Source organism: Scyliorhinus canicula, chromosome 9 (genome assembly GCF_902713615.1).
Source record: "Scyliorhinus canicula chromosome 9, sScyCan1.1, whole genome shotgun sequence".
Classification (NCBI taxonomy): Eukaryota; Metazoa; Chordata; class Chondrichthyes; order Carcharhiniformes; family Scyliorhinidae; genus Scyliorhinus; species Scyliorhinus canicula.
The window spans coordinates 127,584,168-127,603,258 of NC_052154.1; the positions used below are offsets into that span (position 1 = coordinate 127,584,168).

The following is a 19,091-nucleotide window of genomic DNA, read 5'->3' on the forward strand; positions in this document are numbered from 1 at the left end:
TGACAACACAAAGGATTAACATCAATCACTCTGCAAATTCAATAGGATGCATTTTCCAGTACCTTATCATTGAATGTGCATTGGGCGACACGATGGTGCAGTGGTGAGCCTTGCTGCATACGGCGCTGAGGACCAGGGTTCAATCCCAGCCCCGGGTCACTGTGTGGAGTTTGCACATTCTCCCCTTGTCTGCGTGGGTCTCACCCCCACAACCCAAGGATGTGCAGGTTAGGTGGATTGGCCACGCTAAATTGCCCCTAAATTGGTTTTAAAAAATTGGGTATACTCAGTTTATTTATTTTTAATTTTAAAAATCACTGAAGGTGCATTTCCTTTTCCTATTCTTACTTCAAAAATGAATATTCATAGAATAGAATTCCTACAGTGCAGAAGGAGGCCATTCAGCCCATTGAGTCTGTACTGTAGCACAGTGGCACTGCTGTCTCACACCCCCAGGGTCCTGGATTCAATTCCGGCCTTGGGTGATTGGCTGTGTGGAATTTGCACTTTCAACCCGTGTCTGCGTGGCTTTCCTCCGGGTGCTCCGGTTTCCTCCCACAGTCCAAAAATGTGCAGGTTAGGTGGATTGGCCAGGCTAAATTGCCCCTTAATGTTCAAAAGGTTAGGTGGGGTTACTGGGTTACAAGGATAGGGTAGAGGTGTGGGCTTTCGTAGATTTCGTATATTTTCCAGGGGCTGGTGCAGACACGATGGTCCAAATAGCCTCCTTCTGCATTGTAAATTCTATGACTCTAGGAAAAAGCACCCTACCTAGGCCCCCACCTTCACCCTATCCTAGTAACCCCACCCAGCGCCGGCTCTAGGGTTGCTGGCGCCCCGGGCAAGCTGAACTTCGGCGCCCTTGGGGGGGGGGGGGGGGGGCCGAGGGGGGCGGGGCCGGGGGGGCGAGGCCGAGGAGGGGCGGGGGGGCGAGGCCGAGGAGGGGCGGGGGGGCGAGGCCGAGGAGGGGCGGGGGGGCGAGGCCGAGGGGGGGCGGACCCGAGGGGGGGGCGGATCCGCGGACCCGAGGTGGGGCGGACACGGGGGGCGGACCCGAAGGCGGGGCGGGGGGGCGGACCCGAGGGCGGGGCGGGGGGGCGGACCCGAGGGCGGGGTGGGGGGGCGGACCCAAGAGGGGGGCGGACCCGAGGGCGGGGTGGGGGGGCGGACCCGAGGGCGGGGCGGGGGGGGACTGAGCGGGGGGGGCGGACCGAGCCGGGGGGCCACCCTGGGGGCGGGCGGCCACCGCGCATGCGCTGGTTGGCACCGGCCCAACTGCGCATGCGCGGGACCCGAGTCTCTGGCGCCCCCGAGCACATGGCGCCCCGGGCAGTCGCCCGAGTTGCCGGTGCCTTGAGCCGGCCCTGACCCCACCTAACCTTTTTGGGGACTAAGGGACAATTTAGCATGGCCAATTCACCTAACCTGCAAATATTTGGACTGTGGGAGGAAACCGGAGCACCCGGAGGAAACCCACGCAGACACGTGGAGAATGTACAAATTCCACACGGACAGTCACCCGAGGTCGGAATTGAACCTGGGTCCCTGGCACTGAGACAGCAGTGCTAACCATTGTGCCACCATGCCACCTGTATTAAATTGTGTATGCCAGCCAACTGGCCATCCTGCTGACATATTTGTGTCTTGATGCAGCCTTAGAGAATTTGCCAAACTTCAGCAGTTTATTGGTTCGTCAGTTACTGAGCCCGGATCATTGATATATATAAAGTAAAAGCAGCTCCAAAATAAGCAGCTGTAAAACACCACCTACATTACCTTTCCAGTGTGAGAAACGTCATTTACCCTGATCTGTTTCTTTCTGCCTTTTAACTTCTCTTTGTGATGCATGTTCTGTAATTTCATGCTATTGTATTTGTGTTAAGTCAGTCTTTCTATTCCTTTTTATATTTTGCCTTTTCCTCGTTCCTTCTATTTCTCCCGGATTTTATTTTGATCCTCTGTTGGGAAGCACTGCTGTAAATAGTCAGTTCAAACCCAGTACACGCAGTCCTGATGAAAAAACATCCTACAGATTATTTATCTGTCCTATTGAGAGCAGTGCCATTTGTTTTCCAGGAGTTCTTCCTGAACGTGAAGGATATTTTGCGGACCCCAACAGATATCACAGGACAGTTTGAGAGGTGGCAGGAGCAGGAGCTGACACTTAATAACCGGTGAGTATCAAGTCAAACATTGGGGGTGGGCATGGAGCAGAACAGTGAGGCAGTTCAGGAAAGGGCTTTTTTGTGATCATGAATTACTGGGGAGGTAAATATAATTAGAAGCTACAACTGTATTGATTTCTAAGTGAATAAAGCACTGCATGCTGTGCATCAAACCATATAAACTTGAACATATCAGGTTTGATTCCGTTTCGCACTGTTAGCTGATCTCGGCTGGGTTGGAATAATTGACCCTGCGCTAAATGCACAATTGAGTATTAAGAAAGTATTCTCCACATCAGCTGAACAAACATGTAGTTTTGCCTTCTTGTTGTAGGTCTAATATATTATTAACACACAGCAGGCGGCACGGTAGCACAGTGGTTAGCATTGTTGCTTCACAGCACCAGAGACCCGGGTTCGATTCCCGGCTTGGGTCACTGTGCGGAGTCTGCACGTTCTCCCTGTGTCTGTGGGGGTTTCCTCCGGGTGCTCTGGTTTCCTCCCACAAGTTCCGAAGGACGTTCTTTTTTTTTTAATAAACAATTTTATTGAGGTAGTTTTTGGCTTTGTAAACAGTTACAGACATCAACAGAAAGAAAGCAAAAAAGGCAAAAATGTGCAAACATCCACGTACATTCAATACGTCAATCGTAACATACTGCACAAGCCCGCTCCTCTCCCACCGGTACTACCCGCCATTTTATCCCTCCTACTCTACTCTACCACCACCCCACCCCCCCACCCCCGCTGACGCTCACTCTCCCGCAAAGAAGTCAATAAATGGTTGCCACCTCCAGGCGAACCCCTGTACAGATCCCCTCAAGGCGAACTTAATTTTTTCCATACCTAGGAAACTCGACTTGTCCGCAAGCCACAACTCAGTCTTCGGGGGCTTTGAGTCCCTCCACGCCAATAGTATTCGTCGCCGGGCTGTCAGGGAAGCAAAGGCCAAAACATCGGCCTCTTTCTCCCCTGGACTCCCAGGTCTTCCGAAACCCCAAAGATTGCCACCCCTGGTCCCATTGCCACCCTTGTTTTTAGCACCCGGGATATGACGCCCGCAAATCCCTCCCAGTACCCCCTAAGCTTAGGGCATACCCAAAACATGTGAACGTGGTTCGCTCGTCCTCCCGCGCACCTAGCGCATTTGTCCTCTATCCCAAAGAATTGGCTCATCCGAGCCACCGTCATGTGGGCCCGGTGAACGACCTTAAATTGAATCAGCCCGAGCCTGGCACATGTCGCGGTCGAATTTAACCTACTCAGGGCCTCTGCCCACAGCCCGTCCTCCATTTCCCCGCCTAGCTCCTCCTCCCATTTAAGTTTCAGTTCCTCCGTCTGGGACCCTTCCTCCTTCATGAGCACCTTATAAATATCAGAGACTCTACCCGCCCCTTCTTCCCCCCTAGAGACTATTCTGTCTTGGATCCCTATTGGCGGGAGGCGTGGGAAAGATGGGACCTGTCTACGAATAAAGTCCCGCAACTGTAGTTATCTAAAATCATTTCCCCTTACCAGCCCAGATTTCTCCTCCAAGCTTCTCAAACTCGCAAAGCTCCCTTCCAGGAACATATCGCCCACCCTTCCCACCCCCGCCCGCCGCCATGCTCGAAACCCCCCATCCATACTCCCGAGGGCAAACGAATGGTTGTCGCAGATTGGCGCCCAAACCGACGCCCCCGTCTCCCCTACATGCCTCCTCCACTGGCTCCATATCCGCAGGGTCGCCACCACTACCGGGCTGGTGGAGTACCTGGCCGGCGGCAGCGATAGAGGAGCCGTGACCAGGGCTGCCAAGCTGGTGCTCCTGCACGAAGCCGCTTCAACCCGCTCCCAGATATACCCCGTACCCACCATCCACTTCCTTATCATAGCGATGTTGGCCGCCCAGTAATAATTAATCAGACTCGGCAAAGCCAGCCCTCCCTCGCTGCGGTTCCTCTCCAGCATCGCCTTCTTCACCCGCGGGGATTTTCCCGCCCAGACAAAGCTCATGATCATCCTGTTAACTCTTTTGAAGAAGGACTGTGGGACAAAGATCGGGAGGCACTGAAAAACAAACAGAAATCTAGGGAGGATTGTCACCTTTACAGTCTGCACCCTCCCTGCCAGCGACAGCGGGAGTGCATCCCATCTCCGAAACTCTCCCTTCATTTGCTCCACCACCCTGGCCACAGCGACAGCGGGAGTGCATCCCATCTCCGAAACACTCCCTTCATTTGCTCCACCACCCTGGCCAAATTTAACTTGTGCAGCCTGCCCCAATTGTGCAGCCTGGATTCCCAAATACCGGAAATTTTCCTCAACCAGCCTAAACGGTAGCCCTCTCAATCTGATCTCCTGGCCCCTTGCCTGTACCACAAACATTTCACTCTTGGCCGTATTTAATTTGTATCCTGAAAACTGGCCGTACTTCCTCAACATTCCCAGTATACTTCCCATCCTGGCCACTGGGTCCGACATGTACAGGAGCAGGTCGTCTGCGTAAAGAGAGACCCTATGTTCTACCCCGCCCCTCACAATCCACTTCCATCCCTCTGCGGCTCTCAGCGCAATCGCCAGCGGCTCTATGGCCAGCGCAAACAGCAGCGGGGAGAGTGGGCAGCCCTGTCTGGTCCCTCGGTACAGCCTAAAGTACTCCGACACTTCTCTGTTAGTCCTGACGCTGGCCTTCGGGGCCTGATATAATAATTTGATTCAATCCACCAGTCCCTCCCCGAACCCAAACCGTCCAAGCACCTCCCATAGATAGTCCCACTCCACCCGGTCAAAGGCCTTCTCAGCGTCCATCGCCACCACTACTTCCACCTCCCTGCCCGCCGGGGGCATCATTATCACATTAAGTAATCTTCTCAGGTTGGCCGCCAGCTGCCTACCTTTCACGAACCCAGTTTGGTCCTTCCCAATCACCTCCGGTACGCAGTCCTCCATTCTAACCGCCAGTACCTTTGCCAGGAGCTTGGCGTCAACATTAATCAGGGAGATTGGCCTGTAGGACCCGCACACCTCTGGGTCTTTACCCCGCTTCAATATCAGTAATACAGTGGCTTGCGACATTGTCGGCGGCAGGGTCCCTCTGTTCCTTGCCTCGTTGAAAACCCTCGCCAAGACCGGGCCCACCGGTTCAGAAAACTTCCTATAGAACTCTACTGGGTATCCATCCGGCCCCAGGGCTTTCCCCGACTGCATGGCCTTTAGGCCCCCAATACCTCCTCCACTCTAATCGGGGCCCCCAGCTCATCCACTCGCCCCCCCCACCTACTGTTGGGAATGTTCCGAAAGATGTTCTTGTTAGGTAAATTGGACATTCTGAATTCTCCCTCTGTGTACCGAATAGGCACCGGAGTGTGGCGACTAGTGGCTTTTCACAGTAACTTCATTGCAATGTGTTAATGTAAGCCTACTTGTGACACTAATAACGATTATGATATAATAATAGCCAGCTAAACCAAGCAGTGCTCAAACCTCGGGCGGCATTCTCCCCTACCCGGCGGGCGGGGGGGTCCCGGCGTAGGGGAGTGGCGCCAACCACTCCAGCGTCGGGCCTCCCCAAAGGTGCGGAATTCTCCGCACCTTTGGGGGCTAGGCCCGCGCCGGAACTGTTGGCACCACGCCGACTGGCGCCAAAGCCGGCACCAGCGGCCTTTGACGCCCGGCGCCGGTGCTGGCCGAAAGGCCTTCGCCGGTTCACGCATGCGCCGGTGGTGACGTCAGCTGGGGGATTCTCTTCTGCCTCCGCCATGGTGGAGGCAGTGGCGGCAGCGGAAGAGAAAGCGTGCCCCCATGGCACTGGCCTGCCGGTCGATCGGTAGGCCTCGATCGCGGGCCTGGCCACCGTGGGGGCACCCCCGGGGTCCGATCGCCCTGCGCCCGCCCCGGGGGCCCGCTTGCGCCGCCGATCCCGCCGCCACCAGAGGTGGTTCGGCCCGTGCATTTCGTCAATTGGGCAGTACCCTTTCCTAAAACAGGACAGGATTGTCAGACTCTTGCGGATGAGGAGCTATCGGAGCCCGCTAGACGGGGTTTGTAAAGGGGAGGCATCTGTCAGCTAACACTAGGCGTCTGTTGAATGTTATAATGATATAGTCCTTGGAGGGATTGAATGTGGAGGTAGTGGTCGCTATAGATGTGGAGAAGGCCTCTTATCGGGTAGCATGGGATATTTGTGGGAGGTACTGGGGCAGTTTGGGTTCGGACAGGGGTTTGTGGACTGGGTCCGGTTGTTGTGTCAGGCGTCGCCAGCGTGTGTAAGGATGAACCGTGTGAGTTCGGGGTATTTTCCGTGGCATCGTGGGACGAGGCAGTGGTGTCCACTCTCCTGATTGCTCCTTGCCTTGGCAAGAACAGGCAATTTTTGGAGTTTTGGAAGACCCGGGAGTCCAGGGGGTGAGAGGCCGACGTTTTGGCCTTTGCCTCTTTGGTAGCCTGGAGACGGACCTTGTTCGGATGGTGGGACCTGGGCCACTGAACCCGGGGAGTGTGGGTGTGCCACCTCGCGGAATTCTTTTGGATGGAAAAAATCAGGTTCACCTTGAGAGGGTCTATGGAGGGGTTTGCCCGGAGATGGAAACTGTTTATCGATTTCTTCCAGGATAATTAAGTCAGCAGGGGAGGGCTGGGGACTTTGGGGTTAAAAAGGGAGGCAGAGTGAGTGGAGGATAACAGCAGGGAGAGTGTGGCGCGGCGGTGGTGATTATTTAGTTGTCATGAGATTTCCTGTTTGTTCTCTTTTTAGTTTTGGTTGTGTTTGATGTATTTTTAAATAAATGCCTTAACTTGCATTTATATAGTATTTCCAATACAGAAAAGCATCTTAAGAATCCTGATAAATGGAATTAGAATTAAATAGATGCCAAGCTGAAGATATTAGGAAAGGCCTAAACCTTGGTCAAATGGTTTGGGAAGGTCCTAAAAGAGGAGGGAGATTTAGAGCTTATGGGGAGCTTCAGTTTTATTTAGTTTAATTAATTGTCCCATTGTTTTATTGACCAATATATATCTGAACTGAAGTTCCACTATGTGGTATCATAGATACCTGCGTTAAGTCTCTCACCAACAGACTTTCCTTTTCTCTTGATTTGAATTCTTGGTACTTCACTAATACTTGAAAAATCTTCTTTTTAAAATGATTTTAAATGGCAAGGAAAGTGTGAACCAGGTGTTACTGTCGTTTTACAACAATGATTTATTTTTAATTATAGTTTTTATGAGAAGAAAACTGCGGTGCATAGGGCACTGTGCGATAACATCGACACCCGTACAGTAATGGAGGAGCTGCGGTCCCTTGTGAGCCAGTGTAACACATATATTGCTGCCAAGAAAAGCAACAAGCAGCTACCAAATCGCATACTGTTGAAGACTATTGCAGTGTATCTCACTGAGATGCTGAAGGTGAGATGGGGAGACAGTGGTCACGTTCACAATTATCTGATCCTCGAGTAAAGTACTGCAAATGTTGTAAAACTGAAATAAAAACAACTTGCTGCAGATATTCAGCAGATCTGACCCTGTCTGTGGAAAGGGAACAGATAACATTTTGCATCTGACAAAGGGTCAATGACATGGTTCTTTTTAGACCTTTTGACAAAGGGTCATCTGGACTCAACATTAGCTCTTTTCTCTCCCTACAGATGCTGCCAGACCTGATGAGATTTTCTAGCATTTTCTTTTTGGTTTTAGCTTTTCTCTCTCCACAGATGCTCCCAGATCTGCTGGGTACTTGCAGCATTTCCTGTCCTTATTATCTGATCCTTCCTATTACTTTGGTGGTCATGACTAAGGCTCTTTTGTTTTCAATTCATAAGAACTAGGAGCAGGAATAGAAAATTCAGCCCCTCGACCCTGCTCCGCTATTCAATTCAATCATGCCTGTCCCATCTCAGCCTTTTCTCATCCCACTACCTATTAAAAACCTACCTCTCTCCTTCTTATATATTAAGTGTTCCGTCATCCACTGCATTCTAGAGTAGAGAATTGCACATATTCACAAACCCTTGAGTGAAGTAATTTTTCCTCATTTCTGTTTTAAATCTGCCATCCCTTAGACCAGTGTTTTTAAAACTTTTTTTTCGGGGACCCATTTTTACCAACTGGCCAACCTTTGGGAACCACGCCGGCCGACCTTCGCGACCCATGCCGGCTGACCTTCTCTTACTTTCTTTGCTGCTGACAAAATGGAGGAATCGCAATCGCGCCCAAAGCACGTGATGGCGACGTTCGGGGGCCGTGTCCTGCTCTCTGCCTCCCTCAGACAGGAAGATTATATAGAATTTTTTTTTAATCCTCTACGTCTCCGATTGCGCAAATTCGAGGTCTTCAGCCGCAGCAGCCTGCTTTTATATTCAATTTTTATTTATTTTTTGTAAATTGTAACAATGTTGTTGCACGGCACATGTAATCAAAGAGACCAAAGCCCATGTCATCGTCAGACTCTTCAGATTCTTCCTGTTTCTTCTCTCCCTTTTTCTCTTCAGCAGCAACAGGGGCGGCAGTGGCAACAACTGCTGCAGCAGCTGGGGCACTGCTACCAGCACTAACATTGCAGATCAGACTATTGATGTCAATATTATGCCAATGTCTTGGCAAACAGACTAGGCCAGAAAGGCTCAATGGTCACACCAGCTGTTTTAATCAGGGAATTATGTTTGTCTTCAGTGACAGTGACCTTGTCGTCGTGCAGGATGAGCACGCTGTAGATACAGGCGAGTTCCAAGGTGGGGGCCATGACGCTGGATCATTGTGGGTGGGTCTGATGGTGCTAGTCGGCAGGGGTTGGGGGGGTTAGGGGGGGGGGAACCCGGCCTTAGCTTCGTTCAGAAGAACCGAGCACTTACGAACCGGGAAGAGCGAGCAGCAGCCGCCTTTTAACTCTGCGGGCTGCGAGCGACCTTTTTACCATATAACAAAAAATGCGGGCATGTACGCGCAGTGTGGCCGCATTTTTTTTATATGGTAAAAAGGCAGCTCGCAGTGGCATGGTTAAAAGCCGGCTGTTGCGCACAAATTTGCGCAATCGGAAGCACCGTGACGGATGGCTCCGCGACCCTCCCGACACACACCCACGACCCCGCGGATCGTGCCCCCGACTTTGAAGATCACTGCCTTAGACTAAAACTATGGCCTCTCATTCTAGAATGTCCAACAAGGGGCAATATCTGCTCTACGCCTTCCTGTTGAACCTTATCAATAAGTTTTTTTTAAAATCTTTTTATTTTTCTCATTTTCATCAATAAACAACCAAACAAATACAATAACAATCCCCCACACACAAACCGCATCCCACTCAATATACAGACCAAAACATCTACCCGTACATTCCAGGTAAAAAAAGCACAAATTAACAATCAATCCATAAACAGTGTAACCAAAGACAACAATACCACTAACCCCTCCTTCCCCCCACTAACATTCAATGGCAACCAATTCTCAGAAGTGTATAATAAACAGCCCCTTCGACTGAGACTTCACCTTCCCGAGAGTCAAAGAAATTCAAGTAGGTGCCCCCCGCGCCAAGCCGTGTCACAGGGTGGAGGAGCTAACCTCCACCTCAATAGGACCCGCCTCCGGACAATCAGCAAGGCAAAAGCTAACAACATCTGGCCCCGCACCTGCCTGCTGCCTGAGCTGGTCCGAACCCCCGAAAAAGGCTTCTAGGGGCCCTGGTTCCACGTTCACGAGCACTACCCCCGAGATGACCCTGAAACACCTCCCTCCAACAGACCCCTCACATTCCAAGTAGCTATCCTAACCGTCGGTCTCAGGCCCTGCCCACTGGGCTTGGCCCACCCTGTCCCATTGTTACCATCGAGCCCCCACCCCCCACCTTTCGCTCCCAGAACCCTCCCATCCACTTTCTCTCGAAAACACCTCACCCAGTATTGGTCCCCTCCCCCAACTTTTCACACCTCTAGGCCCATCGAAACCTGTTCTACCAGGCTCTGATGGCCGTAGCCCCTCCCCCACCACACTCCCGTTCACTCTGGTTTAGGCCTCCATGCCCTATGAGCCTGATCCAGTTTGTACCAAGAGGGATCCTCCCCCCCCCCCCCCCCCCCCCCCCCCCCCCAACATCCTGGCAAAATACTCTGTCGGCCTTGGGCCCTTCAAGCAGGCCCATGGTCCTCAGATTTTGCCGCCTAGATCTGTTTTCCAGGTCCTCCACTTTGGCTCGCAGACCCTTGTTGGCCTCCACCACCCTCTGCAGCTCCTCTCCATCGAGGTGAGTTGATCACTGTGTTCTGACAAGACCTCTTCCACTCCCTTCAGTTTTTCACCCTGCTCCCGCACCTCAGCCTATATCCTCGACACTGCCGCTTTCACTGGGCAAGCGCCTCCTCCACCTTCAATGCTACCATCCTTTCCTTATCGCCTCTATGTGCTTTGTGAATTTTTTCAATTTCCACAACCATCACCTCGGTCATCTTTACTGTCGTGACCAGTGCGGTCCCACCCAGCAACCCAGCCTCCGCCATCCTTCCAGTTGCCGAGTCGACCCTTCCACTCAACGACTAACCTTCATTCGCCCCCTTCTTCACGGCAGCTTTCCTTTGGGTTTTGGATGTCTTTCTTCCTCATGTCTTCCTGCACTTATTTAACAAAAAATTGGCCTGGGGACCAGGCATTAAATTCTTAAAAAATCAAGCCTTGAGCAGGAACTATCCACCATGCGACCTCCTCCTACATGCTGCCATCGGAAGCCAGGTGAACCTCATCAATAAGTTACCAAATATTTGATCTTTAATATTTTTTAACTAACTTTCACCTAAAAATAGGTAACATCACCAATAGATTTCTTCAACTCATGCCAGCCATTATAGTCTCATAATAATAGTCTCATAGCATTTGTTTCTAACCATTATGCATGTCTGTTTTCTTTTTGCTGATTTCCTTCTGCTGCCAAGATACGCAAGTGCTTCTTTATGTGACCACAGAGGGCTGCCGATGACTATTTGTCATGTGTGTGCCAAGACAGGATTAGATATAACATTAATTCTCTCTCGCAGGCGAGTGGACCATGGCTGATATCACGGTCAAATATGACCTTAACATCCACATATGCACACTTTCCAAAAGAGACTGGGGTTAATGATCCGTGTGACGACTGAAAGACTTTAGGATTATTAGAATCTAAGTATTCGGCCATTTAAGGATTAAAAGCCTGGGGTTAGTGTGTATTTGACTGCAGTGGTCATGTTTTTAATAAAATACTTTTGTGTTGCAGGGTCTTAGTGTTTTTAGCAACTAGAAGGTGAAATTGACAAAGGAATGTGTTTTCAGTCTGGACTAATGGACTGTAGTTTGACTGGGGAAAGTCCCTGGGGAGTTAATGTGCTTTGCAGCCCTTAGAGATAATTTATTTTTCAGCTTGGGGCGATGAGGTCATTGCTGGGTGGAGCCAAGGAACACAGAGAGACATTTTGAAAAGCTTTAAAGAGGCAGTTTTTTTGGAGAGAGGAGTTGAATTCTGACCTGTGTTATGGGCCAGGGTTTAGTGAACTCCAAAGTGTACTCGATAGATAACCCTTAATAAATTCCCAAATAACATCCGGAAGACAAAAGACCCTTTTAACACAGAGATCAGGTTTAAATTCACTATTGAGAGGAGTCAGCACTTTGAAATCAACCAATTGATTTGGAGACGGTCTTTAGTTTGCAGAGAGATCCTTATGCAGCTCCTTGCTTTGCCTGCAGCTATCCAGCTCTCAAAACGAAACTAACCACACCCTGTAGCAAACAACCTAAAATGAAAGTAAAGCAGACAGTCCAGCTCCACCCACTCTCTGACATCACTGCAGCTCTCTAATAAACACCCATTTCTTAAAGGTACACCCACTGCAGCTATTCGATAAACCCCATTTCTTAAAAGGTACTCTCACATGACACCTGCCTGATGCTGATTCCACAATTCTCCCACAGTAAGATAGATTGAGAGCTGTTGTTTTAATGGGAAATTGAGTCGTAGTGTTTAAGATGAGATTGTAAGCTGTTCTTTTCGGGTGTGAAATTAAAACCTTTAATATTGTAGTCATAATAAAATTTTGTTTTTAAAATGCCAAAGCCCTATTTCTTCATGCAATCACTCCTAGAGCAAATCATTTTTTCTACACAGTCTTACACATAATATTGGGGTTTTGGCCCAGTTTCCTAGCCACTGTTGGGGTGTGGCCTGGGATAGTAATATCAGGAGTAGGAACACTGGCTGCATTTTCCCCATTCAAGCCTAAGGGAACTGATGCCAATTTGAATAGTCTAACTTTGGCCCTACTAAATACTAGCTAATTCAAAACACTTGTCCTGGTGGGCCAATATGACATTGGACATTGTATGTACTAATTGACCCAACTATGCATCTTCCTTGGAAAGAAGTCCCGAACCCTAAATTGATTCAGATTGCTGGAATTTTAATGGAGAAGTGGTAAATGCTATTGATTATCATGGAAAATAAAGTCTGGAACTTGATTGTCTCATTGTTCCCTTCTATCAATCAGATTTTTGGTGCAATAGAAGGTGAAGAACCAATTGGATTTCCTGTTGGAGGAGGCAGCCAGAATTTAAATGTAAGTATTTGTTCAATCTCTCTTTATGAAAATAAAGTTTTGGTTACCATCACCTTTCAACAATGAAGAATACTATAATGCAAGGAAAATGACAATTGGAGGCTGCTTACACTGACACAAAAATAACAAGAAAGAATAAACATGCAGTTATATGTTGCAATTTTCATGACCTTGGGAGGACCAGAGCATCTACCAGCCAGTTAAATTCTTTCATGGTATAGTAATTATCAGGAAATGTAGCAGGAAATTTGTGGACAGTAAGATCCCATGAACTGAGAGGTAAATATGCAGGTATTCTGGGCGGGATTCTCCGCGCCGAAATCGTGCTCGGCGCGGAGAATGGAGCGTCAGACCAGCGAACGGGTCCGACACCTTCCCGGTCCGTGGAGAATCGCGGGCAGGCATCAGACCCAATCGCGGGTCTGACGCCCCATTCTCCGCACCAAGCGCGATTTCGGCACAGAGGTATAAATGTTGTCCTGAAGAATTCATCAAATAGTACAAGTCAAGGAAATCATGCAAATAGTATTAGAACCATAGAATCCCTACAGTGCAGAAGGAGGCCATTTGGCCCATCGGATCTGCACCGACTCACTGAAAGAGCATCCTACCTAGGTCCATTCCCTGGCCCTATTCCTGTAACCCTGTAACCCCACCTAACCTGAACATCTTCAGACTCCAAAGGGCAATTTTATCATGGCCAAATCACCTAACCTGCATATCTTTGGATTGTGGAAGAAACAGGAGCAGCTGGAGGAAACCTATGCAGATAGGAGAGAACTCCACACAGACTGTCACCCAAGGCCGGAATTGAACCCAGGTCCCTGGCGCTGTGAGGCAGCAGTGCTAACCATTGTGCCATGTGCTGCCCCTGCGCCACCGTCCACCTGAGAAGAAAGATATTTAATGCCTCATTCCAAAGGCAGCACCTGCCAACAGTGCAGAACTGTCAATATTGATTATCTACTTAAATCCTGGAGGGGCTTGAACGCACAACCTTCTGACTTCGAAGCTGCCACTCAGCCAGGCTAAAACCTGTAGTATTACTGTGCTACCAATTTATACTGAGTGTGCTAATCACTGTGTAATGTTACTGCAAAGAGCTGTCAATATGTTGTAGACCCTGAGATAGTTATCTGTTTTATTATGGGCCAGGATTTAGAGAACCCCAAAGTGTATCATGGAGTTCACCTGACCCACAACTTTTAATAGATTGTGGTTATGGGGAACACAGGGCTTACTCTGCAGGTGTGATGCAACAGAAATCTACAGTGCTTTTAAATTAAAACAATGTTTATTTATGAAACCAGTTAATAATTTATAAACCCACAGTAAACATCTTAACAACTATCAACACCAATAAATCCCCAAAGAATACAGTATGCTATAAGTAACTCTTAATCTTTCCTTGCAACATCCATAAGACACAAAAAGAACCCTTTTTACAGAAATACATCAGGTTTAACTTCTCTACTGAGAACAGTTACCACTTTGACATCACCAAATGAACTTTCCCCAGCCTGCAGAGATTCTCACACATCCTGCTGTGATTGCAGCTTCTCCAAAACTAAAACTAAACTAAACACACCCTGTAGCAAACAGTCCAAAGCGAAAATAAAAGCAGACAGACAATCCAGTTCCACCCACACTCTGACACTACTGATAAACACCCATTTCTTAAAGGTATATCCACTACAGCTATTTTTATAAACACCAATTTCTTAAAGGTACATCCACTACAGCTATTTTTATAAACACCCATTTCTCAAAGGTATTCTCACATGACAGTTTGATCAAACCAAGAAAATCAGTTACTGTAATGGATCCAAAAAGTGGTTTAAATGCATTACGGGGCTTGGGTAGATTGCCATTGTGCAATGAAGCCAGGAGGGAGCTGTTATTGACAGATTCTGCTACCTCCCTCTCTTTTTGTCTTCTACATGCAGGTGGAAGCCACAGTGATGCCATACTTGAAGGTGTTGTCAGATTTCCGTGAGAACGTGCGGCAAATTGCCCGTGAGAAGAAAGGTACAAAATAGTGAATTTTACAAGTTGCATTTGTATATGTTCTTGGCTTATGGGTATCCTCCGTATGAGGTGTGTCATTTCCTGTCCTGTTGGTAGTTTCCATTCCTCTGTCAGTTCGTTCAGCATCGAAGTCCCTAACTGTCAGCATTGAACCGTTCTGTCTACATTTTTTTAAAGGTTGTGTGTAGTATGGCTAGTGGGAACCTGTGATTTCTGCAGATGGGGGCCATTGGGGACATCTTGGTCAGCCCGAAGTGTTGTCTTAATTGGCCCCGCATTTTCAGTGTGGCCACGACCACTGTTCTGGATGTGTATTTTGCCGATGGGGATGGGAGTGCTGCTATGGCTAGGGTCCGGAGGGTCGTCCCCTTGCAGGAGGCCTCCTCCATCCGCACCCACTCAGAGCTGGGTTTGTGTTTGGGGACTCTTGGATTCATACCCCCCACACACAAACGCCTTAATTAAGCTGTCCACATTTTGGAAGAAGGCCTTGGGGGTGATGATTGGTATGGATCTAAACAGGAAGAGAAACCTCGGCAGCACAGTCATTTTGATCGTCTGCACTCTCCTCGCCAGAGAGAGTGGAAGGGTGTCCCACCTCCGTAGGTCCTTTTTTACTTCCTCCACCAGGCTGGTCAGGTTCCACTTGTGGATCTGAGTCCAGTTTCTGGCTGTTTGGATCCCCAGGTATCGGAATCTATTTTGGGCTAAATGGGAGCCCCTCCAGCTCTGTCCCTCTCCCATTTGGGTTCACCAGGAAGGCCTCCCTTCTGCCCGGGTTGAGTTTGTGACCTAAGAAGGTTCCGAACTCTTTCAGGATCTTTCAGTCCTTCCTGTGCCTTTGAGACATACAGAAGCAGGTCATCCTCATGAAGTGAGACTCTGTGCTCTCTGTCTCCTCCCTGGATGCCCCGCCACCTTTTCACATCCCACAGGGCTATCGCTAGGGGTTCGATTGCATCCCTGCCTTGTGCCTCTTTGGAGCTGGAAGTATTCAGAGCTGGTGGTATAGGTTTGAACGCTCGCCTTGGGAGCGTTGTACAGGAGTCTCCCCCAGGCGGCGAACCCTGCTCCTATTCAGCCAATTTCTTATCTAATATCCAGTTTACCCTGAAATTCTATCTCTTTAAGCTTAAATAGCCTTTTGCATATCGCTTTGTCAGATGCTTTTCGGAAATCCAAGGTCAAGAAGTTTGTGTACGTCCCATGCGTCAGGTATCCTTTTATCAAAAAGAAGCTCCAGGTTGCATCTGATGCACAATATTAAACATAGAAACATGGAACAGTATGCACAGAACAGGTCCTTCGGCCCTCGATGTTGTGCCGCGCTTTGTCCGAAACCAAGATCAAGCTATCCCACTCCGTCATTCTGTTTTGCTCTATGTGCCTTTCCAACAACCGCTTGTAAGCTCCTAAAGTGTCCGACTCCACTATCACAGCAGGCAGTCCATTCCACACCTTAACCGCTCTCTGCGTAAAGAACCTACCTCGGACATCCCTCCTACATCTCCCACCCCGAACCTTATAGTTGTGCCCCCTTGTAACAGCTACATCCACCCAAGGAAATAGTCTCTGAACTTATTATTATTATTGGAACTTATGTCAGGTGTGATACATGATACAGGAGCAGATGACCTTTAGTGAACCAACTGTTCTTGTAATATAAATTTAGAGTACCCAATTCATTTTTTTCCAATTAAGGGCCAATCCAACTACGCTGCACATCTATGCGTTGTGGGGGTGACATCCACGCAGACTCGGGGAGAATGTGCAAACCCACATGGACAATGACCTGGGGCTGGGATCGAACCCTGGTCCTCAGCACTGTAAGGCAACAGTGCTAACCACTGCTCCACCTTGCCACCTTTCAACTGTTTTAAAGCAAACTAAAATGTTGTAGGTCATAGTGACAAAAGATATAGATACGGCCTATAGCTCTAAATATGCCACGGTACTAATTTCCCCAGGGCTATTGGGAAGAGGACCTTGCAATGAACATCCTGTAGGGAAGGAAAACTGCAGACTCAAAGGAACAAAACCAGAAATCCGGCTATCAGCTTCCCCATGCTGACTGTGGCATGTACCTCCTGTAGGAGGAACTGCAAAAACGGTTCAGTGGAGGTAACAGGAAAGGAGTGATACAGCCTGTATAATCCTCCCTGAGCAACGCCTTCGCAATCTCTCAGTCAATTCTTTTCCTTTATAGATGCTGACTGATCAGCTGAATTTGCAACATTTTGTGTTTTGATATTGGATGGTTGTGTGCACAAGTCAGAAGTGGACGATCAGGAATTTTAAGTAGCCAAGTCGTTGTCAAGTCTTGTACCACTTGTCCATGCTCTGTTCAGTATTAAAGAGGATTTGACCAGTAGTCAGGCAAGTCAGGGAGCTAGGGTGGAAACTTAGAGCTAGAACAAACAGTTATCTCTGGGTTGTTACCCGTGCCACGTGCTAGCAAGATGAGGAATAGGGGGAGAGAGCAGTTGAACACGTGGCTACAGGGATGGTGCAGGAGAGAGGGTTTCAGATACCTGGATAATTGGGGTTCACTCTGGGGTAGGTGGGACCTCTACAAAAGGGATGGTCTACACCTGGACCAGAGGGGTACCAATATCCTGGGGGAGAAATTTGCTAATGCTCTTCGAGAGGGTTTAAACTAATTCAGCAGAGGGTTGGGAACCTGAATTGTAGTTCCAGTATACAGGAGGTTGAGAGTACTGAGGTCATTAGTAAGGTTTCAAGGTTGAGGAGTGTACCGGCAGGCAGGAAGGTGGTTTAAAGTGTGTCTACTTCAACGCCAGGAGCATCCGGAATAAGGTGGGTGAACTTGCAGCATGAGTTGGTACCTGGGACTTCGATGTTGTGGCCATTTCGGAGACATGGATAGAGCAGGGACAGGAATGGTTGTTGCAGGTTCCGGGCTTAGATATTTCAGTAAGCTCAGGGAAGGTGGTAAAAGAGGGGGAGGGTTGGCATTGTTAATCAAGGACAGTATTACGGTGGCAGAAAGGATATTTGATGGGGACTTTAACTTTCCAAGTATTGACTAGAAACGCTATAGATCGAGTACTTTAGATGGGTCCGTTTTTGTCCAATATGTGCAGGAGGGTTTCCTGACATAGTATGTAGATAGGCCAACAAGAGGCGAGGCCACATTGGATTTGGTACTGGGTAATGAGCCAGGACAGGTGCTAGATTTGGAGGCAGGTGAGCACTTTGATGATAGTGACCATAATTCAGTTACGTTTACTTTAGCGATGGAAAGGGATAGGTATATACCGCAGGGCAAGAGTTATAGCTGGGGAAAGGAAATTATGATGCGATGAGGCAAGACCTAGGATGCATAGGATGGGGAAGGAAACTGCAGGGGATGGGCACAATTGAAATGTGGAGCTCGTTCAAGGAACAGCTACTGCATGTCCTTGATAAGTATGTACCTGTCAGGCAGGAAGGAAGTGGTCGAGCGAGGGAACCGTGGTTTACTAAAGTAGTTGAATCACTTGTCAAGAGGAAGAAGGAGGCTTATGTAAAGATGAGGCGTGAAAGTTCAGTTAGGGCGCTCGAGAGTTACAAGTTAGCTAGGAAGGATGTAAAGAGAGAGCTAAGAAGAGCCAGGAGGGGACATGAGAAGTCTTTGGCAGGTAGGATCAAGGATAACCCTAAAACTTTCTATAGGCATGTCAGGAATAAAAGAATGACTAGGGTAAGTGTAGGGCCTGTCAAGGACAGTAGTGAGAAGTTGTGCGTGGAGTCCGAGGAAATAGGAGAGGTGCTAAATGAATATTTTTTGTCAGTATTCACGCAGGAAAAAGACAACGTTGTCGAGGAGAATACTGAGATATAGGCTACTAGACTAGAAGGGCTTGAGGTTCATAAGGAGGAGGTGTTAGCAATTCTGGAAAGTGTGAAAATAGATAAGTCCCCTGGTCCGGATGGGATTTATCGTAGGATTCTCTGGGAAGCTAGGGGGGAGATTGCTGAGCCTTTGGCTTTGATCTTTATGTCGTCATTGTCTACAGGAATAGTGCCAAAAGACTGTAGGATAGCAAATGTTGTCCCCTTGTTCAAGAAGGGGAGTAGAGACAACCCCGGTAACTATAGACCAGTGAGCCTTACTTCTGTTGTGGGCAAAGTCTTAGAAAGGTTTATAAGAGATAGGATTTATAATCATCCAGAAAGGAATAATTTGATTAGGGATAGTCAACACGGTTTTGTGAAGGATAGGTCGTGCCTCACAAACCTTACTGAGTTCTTTGAGAAGGTGACCAAACAGGTGGACGAGGGGAAAGCAATTGATGTGGTGTATATGGATTTCAGTAAAGCGTTTGATAAGGTTCCCCAC

The 19,091-nt window shown here is 48.7% G+C and overlaps 1 protein-coding gene and 1 pseudogene across 3 annotated transcripts in view; one reads left to right on the top strand and one right to left on the bottom strand.

Annotated features, from left to right (window-relative positions):
* cars1 (cysteinyl-tRNA synthetase 1) overlaps positions 1–19,091 on the top strand; it is a 130,764-nt gene that overhangs the window by 76,452 nt on the left and 35,221 nt on the right. For all 3 annotated transcript variants that reach the window (XM_038807524.1, XM_038807522.1, XM_038807523.1), the window contains 4 exons: positions 2,077–2,174; positions 7,367–7,556; positions 12,653–12,721; positions 14,668–14,749. In XM_038807524.1, coding sequence (XP_038663452.1) covers positions 2,077–2,174; positions 7,367–7,556; positions 12,653–12,721; positions 14,668–14,749 — 439 coding nt within the window. The remainder of the gene's footprint in view (positions 1–2,076; positions 2,175–7,366; positions 7,557–12,652; positions 12,722–14,667; positions 14,750–19,091) is intronic.
* LOC119971669 lies at positions 8,499–8,889 on the bottom strand (annotated as a pseudogene).